The sequence below is a fragment of the Rutilus rutilus genome (genome assembly GCF_951802725.1).
Source record: "Rutilus rutilus genome assembly, chromosome: 14".
Lineage (NCBI taxonomy): Eukaryota > Metazoa > Chordata > Actinopteri > Cypriniformes > Leuciscidae > Rutilus > Rutilus rutilus.
Window position 1 is genome coordinate 19,219,760 of NC_140219.1, and position 27,702 is coordinate 19,247,461.

Consider the following 27,702-nt stretch of genomic DNA (forward strand, 5'->3'; position numbering starts at 1 on the left):
GATTTGTTACCTTTTGTGAGATAATACATGTGTTAATAGCACAACTTTAGAGTATTTCTACTGCTGTAGTTTTACTTTGACATCATAAATCAAATATTTTAAGCCTGTTCACACCAAGGACTATAACGATAAATCTATAGTTCGAAAAATAGCTTTGATTATAAAAAATTAGCGGAGTCCACACCACAACTATAACAATAACGGCAGGCACAGAGAAACGATATCATTGGAATCATTTTCAGAAGGATTTTTTTTTAAATGATGAATGATAAAAAAAACATTTATGCCCACCATTTCTACAGTTATTTGCTAGCTTCTCAGCTTGCTCATTTCCCCATCACAACAGGTGGTGTATTTTGGTATCATAATGGCAAAGTACTGAGTGATGCCCCCGTCATAATGTTGTAACATTAAGCCCTGCGATGAATCGGGCATTGCAAAACTAACTAACAGTAATGATGCAAACAGTGACACCATAATAGACAATCAGGTCTATAAATGAGATGAGAGGTGCAGGTGTTGAAAGAGAAAAAATGACTACAGCTACTTACCAGTTTCTGCTGGTATGCAAATGTCTTCATTTGGGCCTTAAGAGCAAAGTCTTAAATTCATAAAGTCATGGCATTAAATGTTGCACGTACTTGCAAAAAAATGACGTTCTTCCTCAGTATTTTGTCTTGTTTTCCAGTACAAATATCGAAACATTCTTAAATCCCAAAAAATTTGGAGAATCAAAATGAAGATATATATTCTTGTTTTCTGAGAAATGAAGAAAAATAAATTAAAACAAAAACAAATTTAAGCTTAAAATTAAGTTGATTTTTCTGAGCCCATTGGCAGATCTTTTTTCCTGTTTTAATCATACTTCATTTTGATCAATTTCACAGAAAATAAGACTTTTTATTTAATATCATCAAAAGTAAATGAATCTTTTTAGATATTTGCACTGGAAAACCAGACAAAAATCCTTCTAGAGAAATCATTCTAAGATACTGATTTGCTGCTCAAGAACAGTTTGAAAACCACTTAATATTTCTGTGGAAACCATAGAATAGAAAGTTCTAAAGAACAGCATCTATTAGAAATCATTTGTAACACTGTAAATATATTTTACTGTAACTTTTGATCAATTTAATGCATCCTTGCTGAATAAAAGTGTTAATTCTTTAAAAAATAATCTTACTGACCCCAAACTTTTGAACGGTACTGAATATATACAATTATACAATAATGCACACATTTTCCTTTGTAATGTTTGTTTTTATTTTTCATTTTCATTGTTTTTATAAAAAAAATCATAAAACTTTGTCTATATAATATCAGTTTACAAAATGCTTTATACAATTCTTAAAATATTTTTTATGTTCTTGTAGGAATACCATCCAAAAATAATCTTTAGTATTTATGAACATTAAAAAGTAGTACACCTCTGTTTTCAAAAATGAACAGAACCAACAAGAATGTGGTCACTAATGTAACTTCAGCGTCTGTGAAATGAAACTTAGGAGTCTGCGACTTCTCCCCTGATGAGAAGCGTAGGATGACCAAGCATGTCAGGTGACCACATACTGGACACGATCAAAACTCTGCTGTGGACCAGTTCGTTTCACACAATAGTTGGCATTTCCCAAGTGTGGACAAGGTGTTTGTATTTTCATTGGACACTATTGCTTATAGGACACTGAATGATGCTAATCTATCATGTGACATTACATATCACCACAAATACAACAACAGCCCAGCTACCAAATCTCCAAAGTCTCAAGGACATTCTTCTGAAAAATCCATTTGTTTTCCACAGTTAGGGAGTAAAATTGAGCTTGGCGTACTGATGATTGTAGGGTTATTGCTTTTGAGAGGTCTACCTTGGTGTAGTCCAACTGAGTTGTTTGACTTGTGGGCATTTCATGCAAACACAAATCGATCTTAGATTTTCCATACTATTATCTCCTTTGAACAATCCATTGATGCCAAATAACAGTGGACATACATAATATATAGACATACAGTAATCACGTGACAGACGCTGACCTCTGCCTCAGATGACCCTGTAATATCACATAGTGGGTGAGGCTTGGCTTTTCTGGAGTGTGCTTGTTCATTATTCATTACTTTATGGTTAAATTACATCATTTTCAGGTCCGCAAAGCCTAGAAATGGACAGAAAGCCCCTGTCAAACCTGGAACGCCTCTCTCCATTGTGAGCACTCTTTCAGAGTTACGACACAATTCAGAAACTGGAAGCGCCTGGACCAGAGCGTGAGCCAGACAGGCCTCCATCCCCCTTAATGTTCTCTCTCCGTCGCTACGTACTGAGGCTGATGGGTCCGTCTCAAACCCGTGTGCTCAGTCGGCATGCTCTGCCACTTCTCGCGTGTCTCTCAGCGGTGAGATGGGACGTCCCACTATCTGCTGTGGATATTGTTGAGTTGTGCGGGCAGCGTCTGTTTGTCTTCAATCTCCTCCAGAGCGGTCTCCAGCTGCTGGATCAGCACACGCTTCTTAAACCTGAAAGAGACAGAGATATTTAGCTGGATTTATTTACATTATATTAATAAATATATATATATATATATATATATGTGTATAAAAAAAAACTTGCATATTAAGACCAGCGTTCAGAGAATATATCCTATACGTTTTTCTTTTTCATTGATACATTTACTTGTTTGAAGTATGAATATAAGAAAATTTACTGGGGGTTATGCTTAAAACATAAAATAATATTTTGTTTATATGGAATTTTGCTTCTAACGTAAATTTGTTTCGTTTTAAGAATATTTAAAGATTTTTACAATTATTTTTGCTGGCTATCAGTGAGCTTCTGCACTAACTTTGGAGAGAATGCTGTGTAATTTTATGCAATGAATTTTGGTACATTAAACAGAGCTCAAAGTCTTATTCTGTTTGTTATAAGACCCCAAAATGTTTGTGATCCAAAATTAATTTAATTTTTTGGGCTTTTGATTTTGATTTGATTGTACATGTCTGTGACTGAAAATTAAAATGAATAATTATAAGAATTATAATTGAATTATAATAATAAAAAGTGAACATGCAAGAGGCAGAGGATCAGTGCTGTTATTGCAAACTAAAACTATTAAAAATAATTGTTGTTAATTGAAATAAAGCTGAAATAAAATAAAATATAAATATTAGATGAAAAAAAAAATAACTTTGATTTACTTCAATTACTAAAATAAAACTAAAATAATAGATGAACGCTTATAGTTGCTCATTGGCAACTGAAACAGCAGAAATCAGCTGTACTGTACAGAGAATGATGTAATTGCAACCAGATTGAGTAAACAATCTATAAGCCTGTGCCATCTAGAGTTTCATGACAGAACTTTGTATGTATGACAGAAGTACATAACAAAATTATTAAGTACAACATCATACTGACATCCTCTATGGTGTGAGAGGACCATGAAAGGCATGTGAGGTTTAAAGAAAGCTCTTACCTGGCTGCCTCTTTGATGGCATGATGAATAAAGTACCTCTGCACTGACACTGGCCCCTTCACCTCCTCCAGTAACCTGAATACTGCCTCATAATCTGCACCAAAGAATGAGCAATGGCTTTATTAAATCCTACAATATATACCCTCTTTAATAGTGCAAGTCCACTTGATTAAACCTAGACAATAATTCAAAGCGAATAAAGAAATGAATGGGCGTAAAGAATTAATTTGGCATTATAATTAGATACTCACTACGGCCAGGCTTGCGGACCTCTTTGATGACTCGAGTGCGCAGCTCCGCGTTACTCCCCTCCAGGGGAATCATAACGATTGTGCCCTGTTCTGGAGTGTCTTCTCCATTGCCCTCCATTGCCTCCTCCTGGCTTGGAGGACTCAGGTCCTCACAGTTCTGTGTGTGATCAGAGAGTCTCTCGTCCAGACAGTTCTCCAGTCCTATTCTCTCCTCCTCGCCGTCTGGTGCCTCCACCTCTCCTCTGTCCTCCGCAGGCGCAGGTCCTTCTCCTTCTCCCTCTCCATCCACTCCTCCAGGCCACTCGTCCCCAGCATCATCGCCAGGCTCCCGCTCCCCATTGCTTTCTGTGCCCCCTACACTGTTCTCTTCGGCTCCTGTAGGAGAAAACAAATGATGACATTGCTTTAATTCATAGTTACTTTTTCAGTGGAATAGCAGTATATAGTATATATGCTACCAAATGTCTGGGGGCAGTAAACTTTCTTTTTGTTTATTTTTTTTTTATTAATAATTTTACTCAGCAAGGATGCATTAAATTGATCTAAATGACAGTAAAGACATGTATAATGTTACAAAAGATTACTATTACATCAAAGAATCCTGAAAAAAAAATTTATCAGCACAACTTTTCAACATTGATAATAATTAGAAATGTTTCTTGAGCAGTAAATCAACATAGAATGATCCATAGAAGGATCATGTGACACTGAAGACTGGAGTAATGATAATTTGCCATCACAGAAATAATTTACATTTTAAAATATACAATAGAAAACTGTTATCATGAATGGTAATCATTTTGAAAATATTACTGTTTTTACTGTACTTTGGTCAAATAAATGCAGCCTTGATGAGTATAAGAAATGGCTTTCTAAACATTAAAACATTTTACTGACCACAATGCACTCTCAACCAGAAGTAATTACAGCTCTGATCTTTTATGGACTAATTATTTGATCAAATTGATTTTTTTATTTTTTATTATTGAAAATGGAAAATAACATTTTTGCAAGATAACAACTGGATACTACAAACAGGCAATTTGATGAGGTCATGTGACAAAATGTAGCTTACTACTGTTTGAAAATGTGGAATAATATCTACTAGGGGTGGCCGATATACCGGTCGAGATGTAACGGTTAAGCTCATGTGACGTTGCTGTGCAACCGGTCACAAAAGTTTATCGTTTGCATGCGTTTTTAAGTATTGCGGTTTAAAAGCAGTGTTTACATGTGTGGAGAAGGAGGTTTTTTTCAAAATTGTCCGACATCGTTGTTTTAGCTTTTTTTTGTAAAGGGCGTTTGACTTAGTCTTTGCACGTTCGCTTTGTAAACACTGAGTCGATACTTCCGCCTACACGCGTGACTTTTCCCAACATGACTACGCATGGACGTGCATTGCAGAGCTTGTGCAAGACGAGCATTTGGGGTTAAAAAGTATATATATATATTTTTATTTCTCAGAAAATGACAGATTGTTTCAATAGATAACACACTTATTCCTCGGCTGAGATCGTGTAGAGCCCTTTGAAGCTGCATTGAAACTAAAATTTGGACCTTCAACCCATTGGTTCCCATTGAAGTCCACTATATGGAGAAAAATCCTGGAATGTTTTCCTCAAAAACCTTGATTTCCTTTCGACTGAAGAAAAAAAAGGCATGAACATCTTGGATGACATGAGGGTGAGTAAATCATTAAGAAATTTTAATTCTGGAGTGAACTAATCATTTAATAAGAATAAATGTATATTTAATTTACACAGTAGAGACTATGCATTGCTTTTTTATACATTTGATTACTTAATACATTTTATGTAGTATTTCTAGTGCTTAAAGTTTTCAGGTAGGTCTAATTCATTTGTGTCTGTTCTATTGTAGTTTGTTTTCTTTGCTCTTTCTTCAGTTTACTTGTCTTCGGTAAGCTTGAGAGGTTTTTTTTAGGATAGTATTAGATTTTTAACGATTTTGAAAATGGTGAAAAGAATCTTATCAAATATTTTGATATCATAAAAATCTTATTTAAAGCAAAAATAACTATATTGTGATATATATAGTTATCATGAAATAAAATTACTCGTATTATGATACAAGATTTTGGTCACATCGCCCACCCCTAATGTCTGCTGTTTCACTTAAAATTTAAATTTAAAACAGTATACGGTACACAGTAAGCTAAGATTCAGTCAGCTGTGGCTCAGAGAACTTTACCTTTGTGTAGTGGGATGGGTTTAATGATTCCTTGCTGGCCTTGAGTCCCTGCGGGGCCCTTGCCCAGTACATGATTGGTTATTATTGGAGGGGTTTGGGGCCGGCGCAACAGTGGGGACATACTCCTCCGCCTCTTCAGGGCAGTGCCCGAGTTTAGATCCACCGTGTTACTTCGCTTCTTATTTTGTGGCCCTGTCACAAACTCATCTGCTTCATCTATCATCATTCCCTGTTGTTGGGAGAGGAAGAAGAGGAAAAACAAAACAACTTAGTATGTAAAAACTTCAGTTTTGACCTGTAATTGTTTAGCAATAGGTTTAACGTGCAAGCACCTTCTTGTCCTGTTTGAATGGGTTGCCGAATGTGTGCAGTCGTTTGGGCTGGTCTGGATCAATCTCACGCAGGGGTGATGGCATCATCTTAAGAAACTCCTGATAATTTCCCATCTGCCCAACTGGAATACTGTGCAAGGAGTCTACGGAATCATGAAGAAAAAAAATATATATATCAAACAGATGTTAACTATCCATTCATGAACATTTTTGATGGAATGTCAGCATTAGAAATGTAATTCTTGTAGTGAAAAGAAACAGTGTCTCTTGTTGTTATGCTAAATGCATATGGTCATTGATAGGGCCGGCTCACACAGGACACGTTTTTGCGGATACACAGGTTAGTGGAATGGAAAAAAAAGTATATCTTGATTAAGTTGAATTAAACTTGAAGTTGAACATGAGCGGCACGTTTTTAGAATGCATGTGTCATGCGTGAGACACTGCAAAAGATGTGAAATGCCACCATCTGTCAAGCGCTTGTTTACCTAGAAAAACAATGGAGAAAAAAAAACAGTGAAGTGGAATGCAAAAACGCATTCTGCATGGACGGCAAAAAACAAACTATGGCTTACTTTCTTTTTCAGAAAGCTGCTTGGTTTGAAAGTGACTTATGTGTGAGCTGTGCTTCATGCATTGCTACACTACTGACAACAGTCAATGACCTTTTTTGACTGAAAATCGAAAGGTTCACTAAACTTCGCAAAATGTATTTTGTCTCTTTGGTACATTTACCATCATCCTGGCCTCTGATCAGCTTCTGCGTTGTCCTCAAAAGGTTAGAACGCATCCGAGTCACTTGATCTAGAAGGTTCCGTCGCGGAATATCATAAGCGTTCCTATAGGCCTGGGGCTTCAAATCCTTGAAGAGAAGGTTAGTAAATGATTATAGAAGTTACATTTTAGTCTAACCCAAAGACAATTGCACATGTTTTCAAGTCACTAAGACTTATATTAAGATGTCCAGTCATAAGAATTCATCAGAATTAACCAGCATCAGGAAGAAAATGCTTCTGTCCATGTTAGCATAACTACATTCTAACCACCAAACGTGAACTGAGACATGGTTCATTTCAAATAGACCCTGTAATGTAATTCAGCCCCACTCAAACTGTCTGTACCTTGTTGAGAAGTGCGATCTGGAATCCAGCAAACTCTTTGAAGTTCATGTCGATGAGTCGGAGGGGTACCTCACCCATGATGCCCTGCAGGAGCTGCTTGAAATCACGGCGGTGAGCCAAAGACAGGGCGCTTGAGTGGTTCTTCACCTTGATGCCCATCTCATGAGAAGGCTTCTTCCCGACAGACACAATCAGACGGTCTGACTCAATCTTTGCCTACAAAATCAAGTACAACTCGATTTAAAAAGCACTCAGACCTCATACAAACAAGATTTATTATTAAATGAATATAATACGTTGACATGTAATATAGAATATTTAAAGGAATGATATGAGTTTGGATACTATTGAACATAATTTCTACAAAAAAACTGCGGGTTTAACTGCCAGGAAACAGAGCAGCTGAATCACACTCACCTGCTGACTGAGTTTTTTTAGATAGGAAATTACACTGTAGCTCAAGCCACAATCCATGTTGTCAGAGATGAGATTTGGGGCTCCCATCATCCTTAGCGCCTTCTTGAGAGGCTGCACTCAGTAAAAAAAAAAAAAAAGAGAGGAAGAGTGGAGAAGCAGATACAAAGGAAGTGAAAATGAGGACACACTCAGCATGAATCTGCACTCAGAGCACATATCCTTGACCTCATTACAGCTGTTAACAGACTACAGAACAAATGCAACTCATGAAAGAGGTCAGATTACAAGTGACCCTTAAGAACATCTAACAGCCCATGAATTGCACATTGCATAGATTTATATACACAAAGGATGTCTTTTTTTTTCTAAGCAGGACACTTCTGTGCTCTATTGGGATGGGTTTTTTTTTTTTTTTAAGTAGGAAAGAAGAGCATCTTACCAAGAGAAAGTAAGGAGGCATGGACTTCAGGTACATTTCAAAGGCCTGACGCCACTTGAGGTTTGGTTTAAGCTTGTGCACTTTAAACAAATCATCTGTAAGGAGAATAAGATGTGGTAAGTTTGCTGTAGAAAGCCACCACATTACATTCCAGAGCTGAAATGCTTCCTTTATGTAATTCTCAGGAGGAAATGAAAGAGACACAGACATTTTACACAATTTCTGCAGAAAAAAACATACAAAAAAAAAACAGAAACATGTGGACACTAGAGGTTGAACGACATTTATGTGATTAAAGTAGAGTCGACTTGTCGCCCATGACGTCATTAATGAACAAATAAGCCTGAACCTCGAGCTGAGACTCGAACGCGGGGTTGCCTTGAGCACAACTATGGAAAATGACACAGCGCTGCCCACAAGGCTATTGTTCCTACATAACAGCTTATTTTCCTCAGTTCTTTATCAGATATATGAATGCATTACTTAAATTAGTTACTTAAGTTACAATCAAACAGTTGACTGTAACCATTACCTTCCATAGTAGGAAAAAAATACTATGGAAGTCAATGGCTTCCATTGACTGTCTGGTTACCAACATTCTTTAACATATCTTATTTTGTGTTCAACAGAAGAAAGAAACTCATCCAGGTTTGGAACGACTTGAGGGTGAATAAGTGATGACAGAATTTCCATTTTTGGGTGAACTATCCCTTTAAAGTCGACTAGTCTGTGCAACCCCAAGTGGACACTTAAAAGTGTATAAATGTTAAAGTGTATTGTGTATGTGTGTTTCTGTGTTCTTTTTCTTTCATTCATTCATTCATTTTCATTTGTTTGTTAAATTACATTTTTAAATGCTTCTAATTATAATTTTTTTTATTCATTAAATGATTTTATAATTGATAATTGTCTTTTATTTTTATGTCTCTATCATGGCTAAACAAAGCACCACTGCTATGTATGAAATGTGCTATAGAAAAAAAAGGTAATGTATAGCATAAGGTTGAGAATGTGCAAAAAATCAAATGGCAATGAGGAAACACACGTACCGAGGAGTGGCAACAGGACGGGATAGTTGTAAGGCATAACGAAGAGGTTGACACAGGTGAGCGTAGTGCTGGCCTTTAGGTAGCCGAACGGGTGTGCTAGATCGCTGTGTTTGCCGCTACAGTTCACAAACACCTGGGTTACGGGGAGAGGAGTTAGCATTGTATAGTGTCTCCTGAGAGCTCAGCTCTCACTTGAAGCTGTTTCTCAGAGACAAAACCCATTTATCAACAGCTCATTAGCTAAAAGGGTTCCTTAGAGCCTAGTGTGCTATAAATGCCTCTAAATATGCTTATGAATGGATGTGCTCTATCTAATTGATCTACCATTTACCTTGTTTTCTTTATATGCTCTATAGTGAGGCAAGTGATAGTGTAACATTGTAACCATGGCAAAAGAACAAACGCAAATGGTCAATAATATTGTTTTTTTAGATGGGCTAAATCAATGTATGATGCAAGAAGGAACCACATATCAAAATAATGGACTTACAAAAAACCTTTCCAGGAATTGACTAAGGTATTTATAGAATGTGTATACAACAAAATAAAGCCTGGAAAAACACTTCAATTTTACCGCAGTACAGTCACCTCACTTTGTGTAAGTTCTTTCAGGAAACTAAATGGTCTAGGAGGTAATAGCTCTTGAGAGACCATTTATCATCATTTCATAGAAGACCGAAATGAACCAAAACAAGTGTATAACATTATTCCATCTCCAAAAGTAATCATGCCCTTCTCATGGCCCAGCGTCAGAGTCATATTATTTTTCAGGTTCTTTGGGCCGTAAGAACATTTTGATTCGTCAAATAGAGCATAAAAGTAACAATTCTTTTTGACGTGATTTTATGTTAAAAAGATTACAACCATTCAACCGTTCATAATTTAACAGCAAATGCAGTAACAACAAAAAGATCTCAGAATTAATTACATACATAAATACAATCTGATTTGTTTCAATAATAACAAATTAACTTGTTTTTAGATTTTCTGAGCAAAATCTGCTGTTATGCAGTTTGCTAAGGTGTTTTAGTGCAGTTTCTATGGCTTTCAACGGTGGTTGAGAACTGCTGCAAGCCAAAAGAGCCCACCTCTAAATCTCTATGATATTTTAGTCCCTAGATATGACTCGAGTCCCTCATGAATAAAATGCTACATCTGATGTCTGCATTCAGAACTGCCTGTGAATCAGCAACCTCCAACAAATATGTTCCCAATCTGCATGGCTGAGAACTTTTCTGTGAGCACTTTCAAACTCATAACCATCTATATTAGGGTTTAATTCTACTCTACTGCACTGTATCTGGACAACTCTCATACGGTGGTATTGATAATATTCTTTGCTCCTCTATAATCAAGTTTCCTCTAGCATAAGTCACTTTAGATAAGCATCTGCTAAGAAACCCTGCACAATCTGTATTAATGGACGGACATCAGGAAGGAAATATTGCATAACCATTTAATACAAACAGTAATATTGTGGAATTGTATTACAATTTAAAATAACTGTTTTCTGTTTTAATATATTTTAAAATGTAATTTATTCCTGTGATGCAAAGCTGAATTTTCAGCATCATTACTCCAGTCTCCAGGCTTACATGATCCTTCAGAAATAATTATAATATGCTGATTTGATGCACAAGAAACATTTATTATTATTATTATTATCATCAATGTTGAAAACATTTGAAATAGAAATATTTTGTAACATAAATACTGTCACAAAAAATAAATCTTACGGACCTAAAACTTTTGAATCCCGAAAATTCCACAACAATATCTCATTCAAACAGTTACTAAATGCAGGACTTGACATGTAATTTGTGTTGTGCTTTATACATTCCAGTAAATATGGAAAAGCTAAACAACCACTGTTTCTTTCTGCCCTTTTAACACTATGATATCTATTCACTATGAAACTCAGATCTACCCATACAGCAGTCTGGGGGCTGTGAAAGATTGCATGCAAAAATATTAAATAGTTGTGTGAAAAGGTGTCCCACCTGCCAGCACATGTGCGGGGATTTCCTCTCCAAGATGTACTGGGTGAGCGGGGACGGCTCCAGCTCATATTTGTCAAAAGGCAGCTTTTCAATAACCATCGGTTCACAGTCGACACATGAAAACCTCACCATAGGATGGGAAGATCGAGGAGGCTAAAGAGAAAAAAAAAAACTGTTAAACAGAAATCCTCTGTTACTGTATAACACATTCTCCACAATTTCAGTTAGATGGCCAATTCATCCTGTAATTACAGCACCCGTGGGTAATGACCCATGTGTTACAGGCACATGACAATACAAGCTGTTCATTCCCTGAGCAGATACTCTCACAACACCCTGACTGAGCACTTAATAAACCAAAGGAAGCATTTTGGAAAAAATGAAATATTAAAAAAGAGCCTTTTAATCACGCTTAATTTGACATCTTTCGAGGCTAACGTGTTAGTAACTGCACCCAAACCCATTGTGCTACTGATTCACAATATTGCAGACATGACAGCGGAGATTTCAGGAAGGAAATGACCTCATGTTAAGCTAGCAGTAAGTGCTAAAGCTCTGGTGAGCTACAGCAGTCTTATTCTGCTGGCAATGTCTCTCACAGTGCCCACGGGCTGAGCTGAGCTGTGGCACTTTGGCACGGTACCAGCTGCTGTCTCTACAGTGCACTGTCTAAGAGAGAATAGACAGTGAGGGGGTGGGAAACCTCAGGACAGTGAAGCCTTTCCTCATGTTACCACTCCTTTCAGCTCTCTTATCTTCATCCACATTCATTAGCACTGTTTGAGCAAGATGAAAGCTAACCTTTAGTTTGCCGAGGTCATTACCTTTGGCTAATAAATTGCTTCATCCACTCGGCTTGGATGAGCCAATGCTTATACACCTATCAAAACTCCTTTTGCAAACCTAGTACGTTTCCATTTTAATAAGCAGAGATAAGCTGACTGAAAAAATAAATGGCTGACTGTCTGCCAGGTCCCAAAGCTCAGCAGAAAGTCCTTCTGTGCTCACTCATTAAATATTTTAGCCAAATTTATAGTGTTTTCAGCTAGATTTAACACATTTGACTAAGTTTTCCCCCAAATCAGTGCAGAAAATGCGAGGAAAGTCAGACTGGGCGAGTGTTATTTATGTACTATTATAGTTTTTATTAATATTTTGAATTAGCTTTTATTTTTATATTTTAAGTTTCCATTTTTTTAATGTACTTTTTTCTTCTTTTTTTTTAGTTAGTCATTTTACTATGCTTCAGCTTAAACTTAGTTCAGTCAGTTGCCTAGGGAACATTTTTAGTTTTAATTTAGTTTAAAGGGGCGATTCTCTGCTTTTAATGAAACATGGCTGTCTAAGCAGTAGAAAGGCAGTTTATTTTTTTTTTTTTAGTGCTACATGACAAGAGAAAATGGAGAAAAAGCGCTGTGGCCAAAAATATTCCCTTATGCCAAATGTAGGGAAAATTCAACACCCATAATGCACTGGGATCAGTCTGACTGTCCATGATAGGGAATGCAAAAAAGCAGAAGTCTGTAGTTCTCACAACAATCCGGCTGACTTTTGCTGACAAGTGAACGGGGATATCTGGGTGCAGGTAACATGGAGAAAGTGTACACATTGTTCATTCATACAATCACTTTGTAACAATACAAAGCTTGTTGAAAATCAACAAACGTATCTATTAATATTTCATCTAATATATTTAATTATATTTCAGCTTTATTTCAGTTAACAAAAATGTTTTTAATAGGTTTAGTTGACAATAAAAACTAATTCCTTGACTCTGCACTTATAAACTTTATTTTGCAGGTTTTAAAATTTACCAAAGTGGGGGAGTTCTGGTCAGGCCAGAAGGATTCTGGGATTGGCCAGTGACCCACAGGTACGCCTGTCTTGGGGTTGGGCCGGACGTAAATGAGCTTGTGGCAGCTGTGCCAGGGCTGCGGACTGAAGGACGACGAAGGACGAGCTGGATCCACAAGACCATCTGTACAAAGAGAAGACAATCATTGTCTATTAAAGGGATAGTTTACCCAAACATGAACCAGTAAGACTTTCATTCATCTTCAGAACACAAATGAAGATCTTTTTAATGAAATCTTAGAGCTTTTTGTTCCTCCATTGACAGTCTAAGCAACTACCACTTTGACGCTTCAAGAAGTTCATAGAGATCGTACTAAACTAATCCATATGAACTGAGTGGTTTACTGAGTGGTTTACTCCGAATTTTCTGTAAAGACTCGATCGCTTTATATGATGAACAGATTTAATTTAGGATTTTATTCACATATAAACATTGATCAGTGAACATAAACAGAAGCTCCACCAAACTTGCTGCTTGCAAGAACAAACCTCTTGCGGAAGCTCAAACGTGCTGCGTAACACGAGAATGAACCTCAATTGGTTCTCCTGGAAGCTCAAACGTGCTGCGTAACACACAAGAATGAACCTCACTGGTTCTCCTGGAAGTTCAAACGTGCTGCGTAACACACGAGAATGAACCTCATTGGTTCTTGTGGAAGTTCAAACGTGCTGCGTAACACACGAGAATGAACCTCATTGGTTCTTGTGGAAGCTCAAACGCGCTGCGTAACACGAGAATGAACCTCATTGGTTCTTGTGGAAGCTCAAACGTGCTGCGTAACACACGAGAATGAACCTCATTGGTTCTCCTGGAAGTTCAAACGTGCTGCGTAACACACGAGAATGAACCTCATTGGTTCTCCTGGAAGCTCAAACGTGCTGCGTAACACACAAGAATGAACCTCACTGGTTCTCCTGGAAGTTCAAACGTGCTGCGTAACACACGAGAATGAACCTCATTGGTTCTTGTGGAAGTTCAAACGTGCTGCGTAACACACGAGAATGAACCTCATTGGTTCTTGTGGAAGCTCAAACGCGCTGCGTAACACGAGAATGAACCTCATTGGTTCTTGTGGAAGCTCAAACGTGCTGCGTAACACACGAGAATGAACCTCATTGGTTCTCCTGGAAGTTCAAACGTGCTGCGTAACACACGAGAATGAACCTCATTGGTTCTCGCACATCAAGCGAACATGCTTGAGCTTCCATTTACTACAACTGATGTGTGAGTTGATGAAGGTTTATCTGTGAATAAATGTCCAAATTAAATCTGTTCATCATATAAAGCGATCGTGTCTCTTCAGAAAATATGGACTAAATCGTGAGGACTAAATTGGACTAAAATATCTTCATTAGTGTTCCAAAGATGAATGAAAGTCTCATGGGTTTGGAACGACATGAGGGTGAGTAAATGATGACAGAATTAGAATTTTTTGGTGAACTATTCCTTTAATTATTTTCCCAATAAGCACAAAACTAACATGGAGTCACATTATCAGCACTGACCTTCACCTATCAAAGGTGGATCTGGACCACTCTTCTCAAAGTGTATTACAACTCCACTCCAAACCTTTTGGACGAGAGACTCAAGACACTGGTTCAGCATCCTTTGCGTCTTCACGCAGTAAGAGCGGCCTTATAGAGAGTGGGTGAGAAAAAGAGAGAGAAAAAGAGATAAACTAGCAAAATGAACTGAAATAACCCTGTGCTTATGGAACTTCAGTGCATAGGTTGGGGGGAAAAAAGTCACAAGTTGCTACATTTTCTGAAAAGACAGACAATTCGTTTTGAATTAAGCAATCAAAATTGCACTTTATTTCATGTCTTCACTGGAACAAAGGGTGTTCACATGTGAGATGGAGAAGAGATGCTTGTATCTGAGCGCTGCATTGAAGAGAAATCACATAATAACAGACTTGTAAGGGGGCTGACAGATTAATTGCAGAGTTTTACAGGGGCTGAGATGAAAAACAGGGCTGAAGCCCCCTTAAATAGGGTGTCTAAAGGACCATTTAAAGCACTTTCGTGGAATCCAGGCCTCATAAATCGAACCTAATGATTGATTAGATACATATTTGAACCTGTATTTTCTCATCAGACCTGGGTTTAAATATGAAGAGTTCAGATGCAAAAGCCTTTAAGTGCCATCTGAAATTTATCAAGCTCGTATATTTAAGTTCAGTAATTTCACTTAAATGACAATTCATCGGTAATTTTCATTGCCATTTAAGTGAAATTACTGAACTTAAATATACGAGCTTGATAAAAATGATCATTCTAGAAGAAAATTTCAGATGGCACTTAAAGGCTTTTGCATCTGAACTCTTCATATACACGTTTAAATTCTAAAACTGTTTGGCACTGAAACGTAAGATTGTTAAGCCGATGAATGTACCTCCAGTGACCTCACACATCTGGGTGATAGCAGACTCATCAGTGGGCACACTGCCTAGCTGCTCTCCGTCGGGCACGGCCATTCCTGGCAGCCGCAGGACCAGGGCGAAGAGTCGCTGGTCCCACCGGAACGGCTCCTTTGTTAGCTCACTACCCGGCAGCGGGGAATTCAGTGGCAGATGTAACTAAAGGAGGAAGATAAAACGAGAAGTGAGATGACATCGGGGTTTATGAGAAAGACACACTGCCTGCAAAACTTAACATTATACGTGATATAAATGGATAAGCAAGTCAAAAACTGGTTAAGAATATTTGTCCCTCACCTCCTCAGCCACCCCAGAGCTGTGCGTCAGTTTGTTACCATCTGTAATCGTAATAATGACCGATGGCTCCAGAAAGAACGGGTTCCGACCCTAGAAGAGTGGACATCATTTCTTAAAAAATCCAAATCTTCTATAAAATGCTAAAATCTCATAATAAGCAGTGTGGTCCAAAAATCTGATCTTTCCTTCCATCCATTTACCAAACTGCTTGTCTTATGGCTGTAGGGATCATCAGTAATATTGTGAAATATTATAACAATTTAAAATAACTGTTTTCCATTTAAATTTATTTTTAAAAAGTATCCCTGTGATGGCAAAGCTGAATTTTCAGCATCATTACTCCAGCCTTCAGTGTCACATGATCCTTCAGAAATCATTCTAATGCTGATTTGCTGCTCAAGAAACATTTCTTATTATTATCAATGTTGAAAACATTGCTTAATATTTTTGTGGAAATAGTGCTACTCTCTTTGATTCTTTGATGAATAGAAAGTTCAAAAGAACATCATCTTCATTTGTTGATGTTTCATGAGGTTTCATTTGTTAACATCAGTTAACATGGACTAAGAATTAACAATAATTCTACAGCATTTGTTAATCCAATATCACATTTATCTCAACATTTACTAAAAGAATTTAAGATCAAAAGTTGTATCTGTTAACATTTTTTATTAACTAACACTGACAAAGGTTAATAAATGCTGTAAAATGTATCGTTCATTGTTAGTTCATGCATTAACTAATGTTAAAAATGAGACCTCATTGTAAAGCGTTACCAAAATAGTTTGTAACATTATGTCTTTTTGTCACTTTTGCTCAATTTAATGCATCCATGATAAATAAAAGATTTGAATTTCTTTAAAAATATATATATCTTAGCCTACTAACCACAACCTTTTGTGTAACAGTGGTATAAGTAAAACGATTTACTAAAAAATTGCCTTTCAACAGGAAGTTCATGTCAGAAATGATCTCATTTTAAAATGTTACAAAATCTAAAACTAAAACACAGTTCAATGAAATGAGGTAGTAGCATTAAAACTTGACAGATGTTGCTAACTACAGTAAACGGTTGGTGAGTGAATACAAGATGCATTCTCCATGTCCTTACTGCAGGGGTCAGCACTCAGTTACTCACCCTCACAGTACAGACTCAGCATGTAGATTAGCACACTGCCTGGAGGGTTACCTCTCAAAATGCATGTCTTCTGTTTTAGCTAATCCAGCATGGTCTTAATGTGTGCCTATAAAGTATCTGAATATTCTGAATAACAAATAATCCAATTGCATGTTTGATGTTGTATGAAAAACACACACGTATCAAATTAAATTAAGGTGATACTCCTGTGAGGTGATACAAAATTGTCTCTGTAATCTCTGCATGTTTCTACATCCATTCCTCCTCCCGGGTGAAGAGCCCCCCTGTTACTGCCGATGAAAGCATCTACACTACAAAGCCTCGCTGAATGGATGGTGCTGCTTGAAGCTTTTAAAGCTTTGGACTACAGAACATTTTTCCATATGTTAGCTGGGTCACTCTCATGCCTTCTGGAACACTTTAGATGTGCTGTGAAATGGTTATTTTTGTGTAATGGCTTCTTTCCAGCTCCTTTCCAGAGAAGAACATGTTGATAGACACACTGAATGAGTTCTGCAAATTACATAATGTATTTGTTCCCTTCAAAGAAGAAACAAAACATTCAAGGCTGGATGGGACTAAAGGTACATTTTCTTAAAATACTGATTGATCTGAATATTGTGAGGATGTGTTCTTCTCAGTGTCTGTGGTAGTTAGTATTCTTGTTATGTGAGGAGTTAAGAACAAGAACAGTTCTTATTATGCTGCATGCAGAATGCCCAGGAGTCATTTGTTCTTCATTGAATAAAGATTGTTCTGGCCTTCTGAATACTGAAGGGAGTTCGCATTTTTACCTGACCGTAGTTGTCGATGCCAGAGACTAGTCTGTTGAGATTAAGCAGGTCGAAGGCAGCGCGGAGAGCGTGACCCAGTGTAGTCAGTCCAGATGCCTGCAGGTTCTTCAGCTCACTCATGAATGTGGCATGATTCTCTTTCCAACCCGCCTACCATATACAGAAACACACACACACACACACACATTATGTGAAAAATAGTTCCATATAACCTTGGAACAATCATTCCGACAGTGACATTTATACAATGAACCCAAAATGTACACTACTGTTCAAAAGTTTGGGGTCAGTAAGATTTTCTAATGTTTTTGAAAGAAGTCTCTTCTGCTCACCAAGGATGTATTTATTTAATGAATGATACAGTAAAACGGTAATATTGTAAAATATTATTACAATTGAAAAGAACTGTTTTCTATTTTAATATATTTTAGAAATGTAATTCATTCCTGTGATTTTAAAGCTGAATTTTGTGTCACATGATCCTTCAGAAATCATTCTCATGCTCAAGAAACATTTCTTATTATTATCAATGTTGGAAACAGTCGTGCTGCTTACTATTTAAGGATACTTTGATGAATATAAAGTTCAAAAGAACAGCATTTATTTGAAATAGAAATCTTTCGTAACATTATAAATGTATTTACTGCCACTTCTGATTAATTTAATGCATCCTTGCTGAATAAAAGTATTAACTTCTTTTTTTTCTCTCTTTTAAAAAAATCTTACTAACCCCAAACGTTTGAACTGTAGTGTATTTGGACACTTAAAGGGATACTCCACTTTTTTTGGAAATAGGCTCATTTTACAACTCCCCCAGAGTTAAACAGTTGAGTTTTACCGTTTTCGAATCCATTCAGCCGAACTCCGGGTCTGGCAGTACCACTTTTAGCATAGCTTAGCATAGATCATTGAATCGGACAGGACCATTAGCATCTCTCTAAAAAAAAAATGACCAAAGAGTTTCGATATTTTTCCTATTTAAAACTTGACTCTTCTGTAGTTACATCGTGTACTAAGACCGACGGAAAATGAATGGTTGCAATTTTCTAAGCTGATAGGCGTAATGATATGACGCTGCGCCTGAAAATACTCCCCAGCTCGGTAACTTCCAACGTGACCGGGACTAAGTTTGTCTAACCTATTAGACCTATTATCAGGCGCTGCGTCATATCATTACGCCTGCTGGACTCATGGTACGGCAGCAAAGTTTCTTGATTATTACGCAGGAATGAGAGTATAGTTCCTAGCCATATCAGCCTAGAAAATCGCAACTTTTCATTTTCCGTCGGTCTTAGTACACGATGTAACTACAGAAGAGTCAAGTTTTAAATAGGAAAAATATCGAAACTCTTTGGTAATTTTTTTTTAGAGAGATGCTAATGGTCCTGTCCGATTCAATGATCTATGCTAAGCTATGCTAAAAGTGGTACCGCCAGACCCGGAGATCGGCTGAATGGATTCGAAAACGGTAAAACTCAACTGTTTAACTCTGGGGGAGTTGTAAAGTGGGCCTATTTCCAAAAAAAAGTGGAGTATCCCTTTAAGTCACACTTAAAAGTAACAAAATATCAAACCAGGTAGAACAAGCACAGACATATCACAAACAGAAGCTTGCAATGTTTTCAATGATGAGATTGAGAATATAAGAATATAAATATAGATCTAGAGTTTAAAATCAAGACCAAACAGTATTTGGACTCTTTTTCAAGTTGTCAAAAGTTACTGGAACATGTTCATAGTAATGTGACAAACTAAAAAAAAAAAGCTCTAGCATCATTTATTTGCAAATGCCATTTAGTATTGTTTATCTACATTCATATGTTTTAAATTCTCCTTAAGTGTCCAAATACCTTTTAGGCCTCTGTATGGATTATTAAAAACATAATCAAATCTTATGCAAACTATTACACACTAAACAGAAGTTTCCATCCTAGTATCTGTCAATCACTGGTATAGCTTTTCTCACTCTTTCGCCTATAGCGAAATTAAACACCTTACTATTACAGCCATGATCAGCCAAGCACAACTACACTACCTAAACGTCAGCTGAGAGAGACACCAAAGAAGGGTGGAAATACAGTCAGACACTCAAGACCCAAAAAGTCCACATGACAAGCTTTGCAGAGTATCTGACTGAGCAAGTATGTTTGTGTCCTCTTGTACATGTGCATGTAGAAGAGAAGCCACAAAGGTCCGCTACATAAGGCTTGACTTGTTTTACTATCTTTAAAAGATATTATTGTGTCTGTCCCTGACCCACATTACCCCTCCCAGTAGAAGAACAGTCATTACTTTACTGTTCACCCAAAACCAAAACAACAACAACAATATAATGAGTTCAGATGCTGAGAAAAGAACCGAGGTGAATAGTTCACTAAATCTGCTTTTACAAAATGATTCCTGCTGCACATAAATGTACTCAGTGTGAATAAATCAACACATTACATAAACCTGTATACATTGTAAATCCCCACAAGTGAGAGAAGACTTAACAGGTCAGATCCCGAGGTGGTTGAGCTTCAGATGTGTGCGTGTATGTGTAGATTTATGTTCATTGGGAAGCATTAAAGAACAAAGCAGGCAGAGATTTGTCAGGGGCTGGACAGTGTATGTCTCTATCCATGTATGGAACAAAAAAAGAAACCGTTCAAGCAGTAGCTCTTCTAACTGGCACTCAATAATTCAAGCAACAGAGTAATTCTATTTTTTTCCCCATCCGTCTTTCTTTCCTTCTGCATTAACAATTTATTGGCTCTGAAGAAGTGTGACTGCAATCAGACTCTCCTTTAATCACACGCTTACCCAGAAAGGCAGAAGGAGATGGGAGAGAATAAGGAATGTGAACACTGAATAAGCCAGGAAAAAAGGATAATACCCTAATTATAGCTTTAACAGAGGAAATGTAAACTCAAACCCTTCTTTAAAGAGTGAAAACCTGACGGTGATCCAACGGAGGAAAGAACAAACAATATAATCCACATATGAGTAAATCCCACGGAAGCATATCCAGACCACATTTCATCCCAAAATTAAAAGAAAAGAAAGCAATTATATTTTATATAAAGAATTACCGGTATGTACCAGATGTTTCATTTTTATATTTGGGATTTTCATTTATTTTCAGTGGTGATACTCGTTGTCATTTTTAGTACTGTAATACAGTATTTTTTATTTAAATCAAAATTAACTTGAAGGCAGTACATCAAAAATACCATGTCCATGATGTATAAATACTTTACAATTTAAATAATATATTATTACAGATCATATTCAACCCAAAACTAATAGGGGGAAAATATAGTAAAATTAGCTATGTTTTATTTAAATAAAATTAGGAATAATTTTAGTTTTTTTTTTACATTGTTACACCATTTTTGTCAGTTAAGCACAATTTGCCCCAAATTTTCTCATTATTTCAATGTATCAGATGTTTTGCTTTTGACTGTGATTCTCAATAGATTTTTATTACTGTAATTATGTACATATGCATAAATGAAGGCAGTACAACAAATACTTTCATAATGTATAAATACTTTTAGGAGGAAAATGTGCTTATTGTCATAAAATATTATGTCACAAAAAAGACACCTCAGTTGTCCCCAATCTGCTTTAGGCAAAAATATAAATTCTTATTTTGATTTCGAGGTGAAATATGGCCCAGGTATCATATTGAGAAGTTTTGTGCGATTTGCCCATATATGTCCCTCCAGAGCAGAATGGAGAGAGTGATGATATTAGATAAACATTAAGCTGTTGTTCAGTTAAAGACAGCATATAAAGCATTTTCTTTTTTCTGCTTTCAGAATTAGCATACCATAAAACAAACCTGGCACTGTCTTTCCTCTCCAAAAGCAGGACAGGTGGCAAGACAAATGAGCAGTTTTACATAAACTGACAGATAAGGACGTATTTCTTGTTAGGCTCATGTTCTGAGGAAACCGGCAGTAATATAAATACAGCTCTTGTGATCTGAGGAGGAATCATCACAACAGAAAGGGCACGTGACGACCTGGGGTGGATTCACACGGGTTAAGCGACTGCCCTTATGGCCTGAGTATTATTCCAGGATCAGGTTGCCTTGTCCCAGGTTTTAATCTCTTCTACTGCCTAAAGGTTGAACTGATCGAGGATAACCATTGAGCTCGGTTACACACATCCACCCAGTTTTGCAGGAGGGACACGTCTGCGGTCTGAAGGGTGGTGCTTGTCATGTGTGATGATAAAGGCGAGGCAGGAACTAAAATTGTCACTCTAATGGAATGAGAGCTGGTTAACCAGCCAAAGCACTGATCAGAGGGACCATCATGCTCATGACAAGCTCAAATAGATCTCCATTTTGAATTTAAGTGTACAACAAGATGTTTATTGGTGATCTTTTATCATCGACATGGAGTGACCCAAAGCAAAGAAATGCTTAATTATATGTTCAGTTCCAGTATCTGTCGTGAATGAGGTTTAAGGAGGAGGAGCAACATTGTGGATTTCTGAAGAAACATTTAGCCTGCCTATCTGTCATGAAGAAAGGACTACAACCACTCCCACTTCACAAGATTCAGAGCAAGATAAAGCATGAGGCAGTCTACAGGATAAACATGGCAGAATGATAAGGCCACCGGACTCACAGGCTAGATATTTCTAGGCTACATCAAAATATTTGATGTATGTATTGTGTATGTAAGTGTACAATGACTGTGCAAGTTATTTGGAAATTTAAGACACTTCAAATGTATGAATTTCATTGCATCTGCAAACAAATGATGCTAAAGATTTTCTTTGTAATCATTTTTGCATTTACTTTTAACCAACTAGGTCATTTTAGTGGATGCATTAAGTCAATTCCGCTAAAGTGTACACAGGCGTCCTATCAGAGGAAACACAGGTGTAGCTCATCACATTAACTATGAACATGATCCACTTACCACAAATGATGACAAATGAAAAAAAAATAAATAAAAATCTTCATTTTTGTTTAGAAGATGAACAAACGTCTTAAAGGTTTACTACAGATGAGTAAAAGATGGCAACATTTTCATTTTTGGGTAAACTAGGGTAAACCAAACTTAAAGGGATAGTTCAACCAAAAATTCAAATATGTCATTAATTAGGCTACTCAAATTTATGAAGCGACGCAAGTCTTTGTTTGCGCAAAAAAACATGATTTACCACTTTATTTAATCTCCAAATAAAATACATTAATCTCCAACACGCATTCACGAGAGCACCACGACGCATGCGTGTTGTGTTGACGCGAGAGCAGACGTTGTTGTGTGAACGTGCGTTGGAGGTTAATATTTTGTAAATAAAGTGGTAAATCATGTTTTTTAGCGCAAACAAAGACTCAAGTCACTTCATAAAATTGAGTTTTAACCACTGGAGTCACACGGATTACTTTAATAATGTCTTTACTATCTTTCTGGGGCTTGAAATTGGTAGTTGCGTATGCTGTCAATGGAGAGAAAGCGCTCAGATTTTTTTAAAAAGATCTTCATTTGTGTTCTGAAGATGAACGAATGTCTTTCGGGTTTGAAACGACATGAGGGTGAGTAATTATTAACAGGATTTTAATTTTTGGGTGAACTATCCCTTTAATATGGCGGTGTTTACATTGTTTCTATCAAGTAAAAATAGCATGTTTACCAGGGCCTTGTGAAGTAAACCACAAATGCAGTTGTATGCATTTTGTACTTTTCCTCCATTAACCAAAGACAGAAACAACACAAAGTTTCCAACAAAACAAATTAATTTCATTCTTCAACCTTTTGCTTTAATGATAAGCAATCTAAGGAACAATTGATTAAGAAAATTGCAAAGGGCAAAAACTTTGTCAACTTCAGAAAATAGGCAAGGCTAAGAATAATGTTCTGCTTGGCCAGGGCTCAGACAACAAGAGAGGCACACAAACAGGAAAAGAGAGCTTTGTGAGGACTGGAGGCTCACTGGAGCTCTTCACTGTTTAGCTGCTGAAAATCTCATGAATAATTGACAGGAAATAAAAAAAAGGCACTCTGTCAGACACAGAGGCCAGATTCTTGCTAGGCTGGTATTTGCCCAGTGTATTCTTGTCGAGAACTGGGTAAGCCTGGATGCTAATTCTGAAGAGGCACTGCTTGGCTGAGAAGTATTTTTTTAAACAGGAGGAACATGCTGGCGACGAATAGTTTAGAGAGGGCTAAGAGCTTATGTAAGAGGGTGGTTATAACATCTCATAACACTTTAGCATCTCAAACAAAGACATAGGCCTAGTAAGATAACAATGCACATTCACATTCTAAACAACAAAGCGGCTAAAACATGCCGTATAATCTACTAAGAATCATTAGTGCATATTACCTGGCTATAAGCAGGAAATGTAGTACTTTAGTTAAAGAGTTAAGTGTCACTTGGAAGACAGCCTCAGATTATCTTGGATAAACTGAAACAGGGTGGGAAGACTGCATGACAAGCAGTGGAGTAAGAAACCCCCCCAAGAGAGTGACTGGCTACTTGCCAGATAGTCCATACTAATGAACTGCTAAAGCGCAAAGCTACTTTCATTGTCAATGTCAAACCACAAACAAAGAAGACAGGAACTCAGACAGCACCATGTCACATGTACATGTCAGAAACTGCAGACCTCGATTCAAGTACAGGCTGGGAGAAAGAGTGGACGATACTTTGAAATTAGGCTGGGCAAAGTGACTATAACCACAATTCCCATATCCAATAAAAGATGAACTGGCACAGCAGTCTATAAACAGATGATGGCTGAATGTGGGGGTGAGAAAGGTCTGAAAAATTATTACGGATTTGTTTTTTTTGTTTTTTTGCTTATTGGACTGGTTTTGACGGGTGTGTGGGTTTTGAGCACGCTGGTAAACAGTTTTAGCATTTAATGAGACGTGTATTAAATAGCCAATACATTTAAATGTCAGCTTTTATGAAAATAACTTATGCGAAATGGTTGAACTCTGAAGTGTATGTTAGAGAATCTTTGTCACAGGTGTGGTGTGTTTCTCTGAAGGACTACAGAGAATGGCCTCTAATTCACAAAATGCACTGGTTTAAAATAATTTGTTTCTATTAGATACAGAATCCGTGGAAGACTGAATCAATGCAGGACTTATAATGTTCTTAATATTCTGGAAATGTGACAGCAAAGGCGTTAATAATGCATGTTCTCGCTTTGGTTCATAAATCAAAAGTATATAACTAGGTCATTGCAGTAATTATACCGTGAGAACTTTTACATACCGGTAATAATAGTTGTATTATAAAGTTTTGGTAACACTTACATATGTTACATGTAGTTACTGTCTGTATTAATAACTATAAATTATGGATAATTACATGCAACTAACCCTAAATCAAAGTAAACCCAAATCCTAGTAACTACATGTACTTACTATATGTAGTTACTTAATATTACTCAGTACTTAAATGCATAATTACAGTGTAACAAACACATCTTAAAATAAAGTGTAACCAAAGTTTTTTTTTATATACATAAATAATAATTATCATTTAATAATAATCATAATTTTGAAACCCAAATCGGTCAGTACTTCTGTTTTCCACATGAAAATGCAGGGTGTCTGTTCACTGGCAGTGGAGTTCAGTTGCACATTTGCTGAGCTCATTATGAAATTTTTTATTATATAAGGATTTGAACCTGGCCCCTTGTGTACTACAAAATCACACCACTAGACTATCATGACTCACAGTCTTAGGAAGAAGAGCCAGAACTGTCACTGTTGCCCTCTCAAAGAATTAGGTGCATGACGCCCCTGAATGTTATACATGCAAGTCTAGTCGTGCCCTTGTGTCTTAGAATGATCAAGTAATTCACTAAGCATGTACGACTACAAGGTATCCTGCTCATGACGACCATGACATTTAGTTAGTATTCTGAATAAAGAGATTTGTTCGCGTACAATTAACGCAGATGCCTGACTATTCACCACACCAACAACCTCTTAGCTGTCCATATCCTCACATGGGGGAATCAACTTCCCCTACATATGGAAACTATGCCTCCTAATGCCAAATGCAAAATGCCTCCTAATCTCTGCACTAGGTTGTTTTGCGTCAGTATTAGGCTTATTGTACTAGTAGCAATTGCTTGTATTTCCACAGGAAGCATTTATTTCCTAGGTGTTAGTATTCTAGATTACATGCTTGCCATCTGTTGTGCAAAATGGTCTCATATGTGATGCAAGTTTAAGTCACTAATGCCTTATCTGAAAATGATGGCTTAAAGTGAGCAATTAGCAATCATGCTTGAATAGGAATATTTGATGTTCAACTTTAAAGTTTCAGTGACCACATGTAACAGGACAGCATACTTAATCACCTTTCACCTGGCTTTTTGGTGTTTGGGAATTTGAAATATGAATGGGAAGGAGGTGAATGTACTTGCGAATGGAGAGGGAAGGAAGTTTATGCTTGTTATCAAGGGCAACTTACAAGCTTATCTCTCTCGTCAAGAGCAGTGTGAAACTGCAAAGCATCTCCTGCCTCATTTGGTTATTGATGGCTGTTGCACAAATCAAATCGTGTTGATTTGTTCAGGCTACAGTGACCAATCAGAATGCAAGAGGAGGGCACGGATGCTTGTCCAATCCGGGCCGAGTTGGCCCGCGCACGCGTCATGCACTACGTCACAGTGGATAATAAATCTCTCCGCCTCCATCTCAGCGCTCGAGAGCATTCCCAACACAAAAGCAAAATGTCCGCCATGTTCAGAGGCTGCGCTGCTCCGGGTCTGCGGATATTTTAACAAAAATTAGCCGTTTTCGTCACCGGGAGGCCGCCCGACCCGATGCTACAAACCAGAGGGACAGTAGAGTCTCACTGTCAGAAAATATCTCCGCTTTAACCACATATAAGCACAATTTAGTAGTATTTATTTACCTTTACGCCGTATGGTGGATCATCGAATGTAACTAGCATGTACCTGTCGCCTCTACTAGCCGGGTCTCGGGCACGCAGCTGTTAAAGAAAACGAAACAATAAACATTCATTCAAACTGATCCTGTCATAGGGATCCTTAACTTTAACAAGGTACAACAGTATGCTGAAAAAGTCGGGGTAAAATTATGCTTTACCTTCATAAAGATCTCAACCGCGCCTTTAGCAATGTCCAGATACGTCGTACCCAAATAAGTGCGCTGATTCATAGAAGCGGACGTGTCTATCAGGAAAAGTAAAATAGGCATTTTAAAATGTATAGATATACGTCTAGATGTTTGCTAAAATATCTATAATCGGCATATGACCTATCTTGCGGCCCTGGGCATGCATATATGTGTGTATATATTTTGTTATAATCAGACCCCCCCAAAAGAGGGTCGTACTGCCACCCTTTGCAGCCGCCTGATTCTCTATCTGTCTTTTCTGAGCAGTGCTGGGCTCGCGCTGTTAGAGAACTTCTCTTCCGAACAGACCGAAACGCCTTCGCCCCGCCGCTGGTACGCCATTGGCTGAGCTGAGACGCGAAGCCACGCCCACCCCTGTATAAATATGCAATGAGGTCGTGGAATGCCTCTTATCCCCTCAGTTCTCCGCGCCCGCTGGAGCGGACGGAGCTCAAGCGGGTGGACAGGGATGTGTGTCATTTGTGTAACTGTAATCTAGTTTTTGCCTTTGAAAGGGCATTACTGCTATTATATTGTGTGTTTGACAGATTTAACATGTTCACTTAAAACCTACAGTGTCATTTTTGTCTCATAAAAAGGGCAACCCCCTCCTCGCCTGATCTCGTCTAGCTGTCTTGGTGGGGGTGGGGGAGTAGCTTGGGCTCCGTGTGATTTTTATAATAATTGTGCCTCCCCCTGACCATCGAGAAATCCATCCTCGCCCGCTTTCCCCTCCTCTTGTTTATCTCCTTTGAAAGACCATAGGCAAGCGCCATTAATACACCAAACCGCCCTAGACCGTGAC

General features: G+C 37.5%; 1 protein-coding gene across 2 annotated transcripts; it reads right to left on the bottom strand.

The window, feature by feature from the left end:
* Window positions 1–1,231: 1,231 nt before the first annotated feature.
* ints6l (integrator complex subunit 6 like) lies at window positions 1,232–27,144 on the bottom strand. 2 transcript variants are annotated; one of them, XM_084430439.1, is made up of 19 exons: window positions 27,039–27,115; window positions 26,868–26,953; window positions 26,674–26,751; window positions 17,785–17,934; window positions 15,853–15,942; window positions 15,531–15,714; window positions 14,642–14,770; window positions 13,096–13,259; window positions 11,282–11,434; window positions 9,282–9,414; window positions 8,233–8,327; window positions 7,794–7,904; window positions 7,377–7,592; window positions 6,991–7,117; window positions 6,256–6,398; window positions 5,924–6,152; window positions 3,716–4,090; window positions 3,465–3,558; window positions 1,232–2,508 (listed from the first exon to the last, which is right to left on the bottom strand). In XM_084430439.1, exons 1-19 carry the CDS (start codon window positions 27,061–27,063, stop codon window positions 2,406–2,408), a joined length of 2,685 nt encoding a protein of 894 aa, XP_084286565.1. In that variant the 5' UTR covers window positions 27,064–27,115; the 3' UTR covers window positions 1,232–2,405. The 2 variants fall into 2 exon arrangements, with proteins under 2 accessions (XP_084286565.1, XP_084286564.1); XM_084430438.1 differs by having other exon boundaries at window positions 26,868–27,144.
* Window positions 27,145–27,702: the final 558 nt, after the last annotated feature.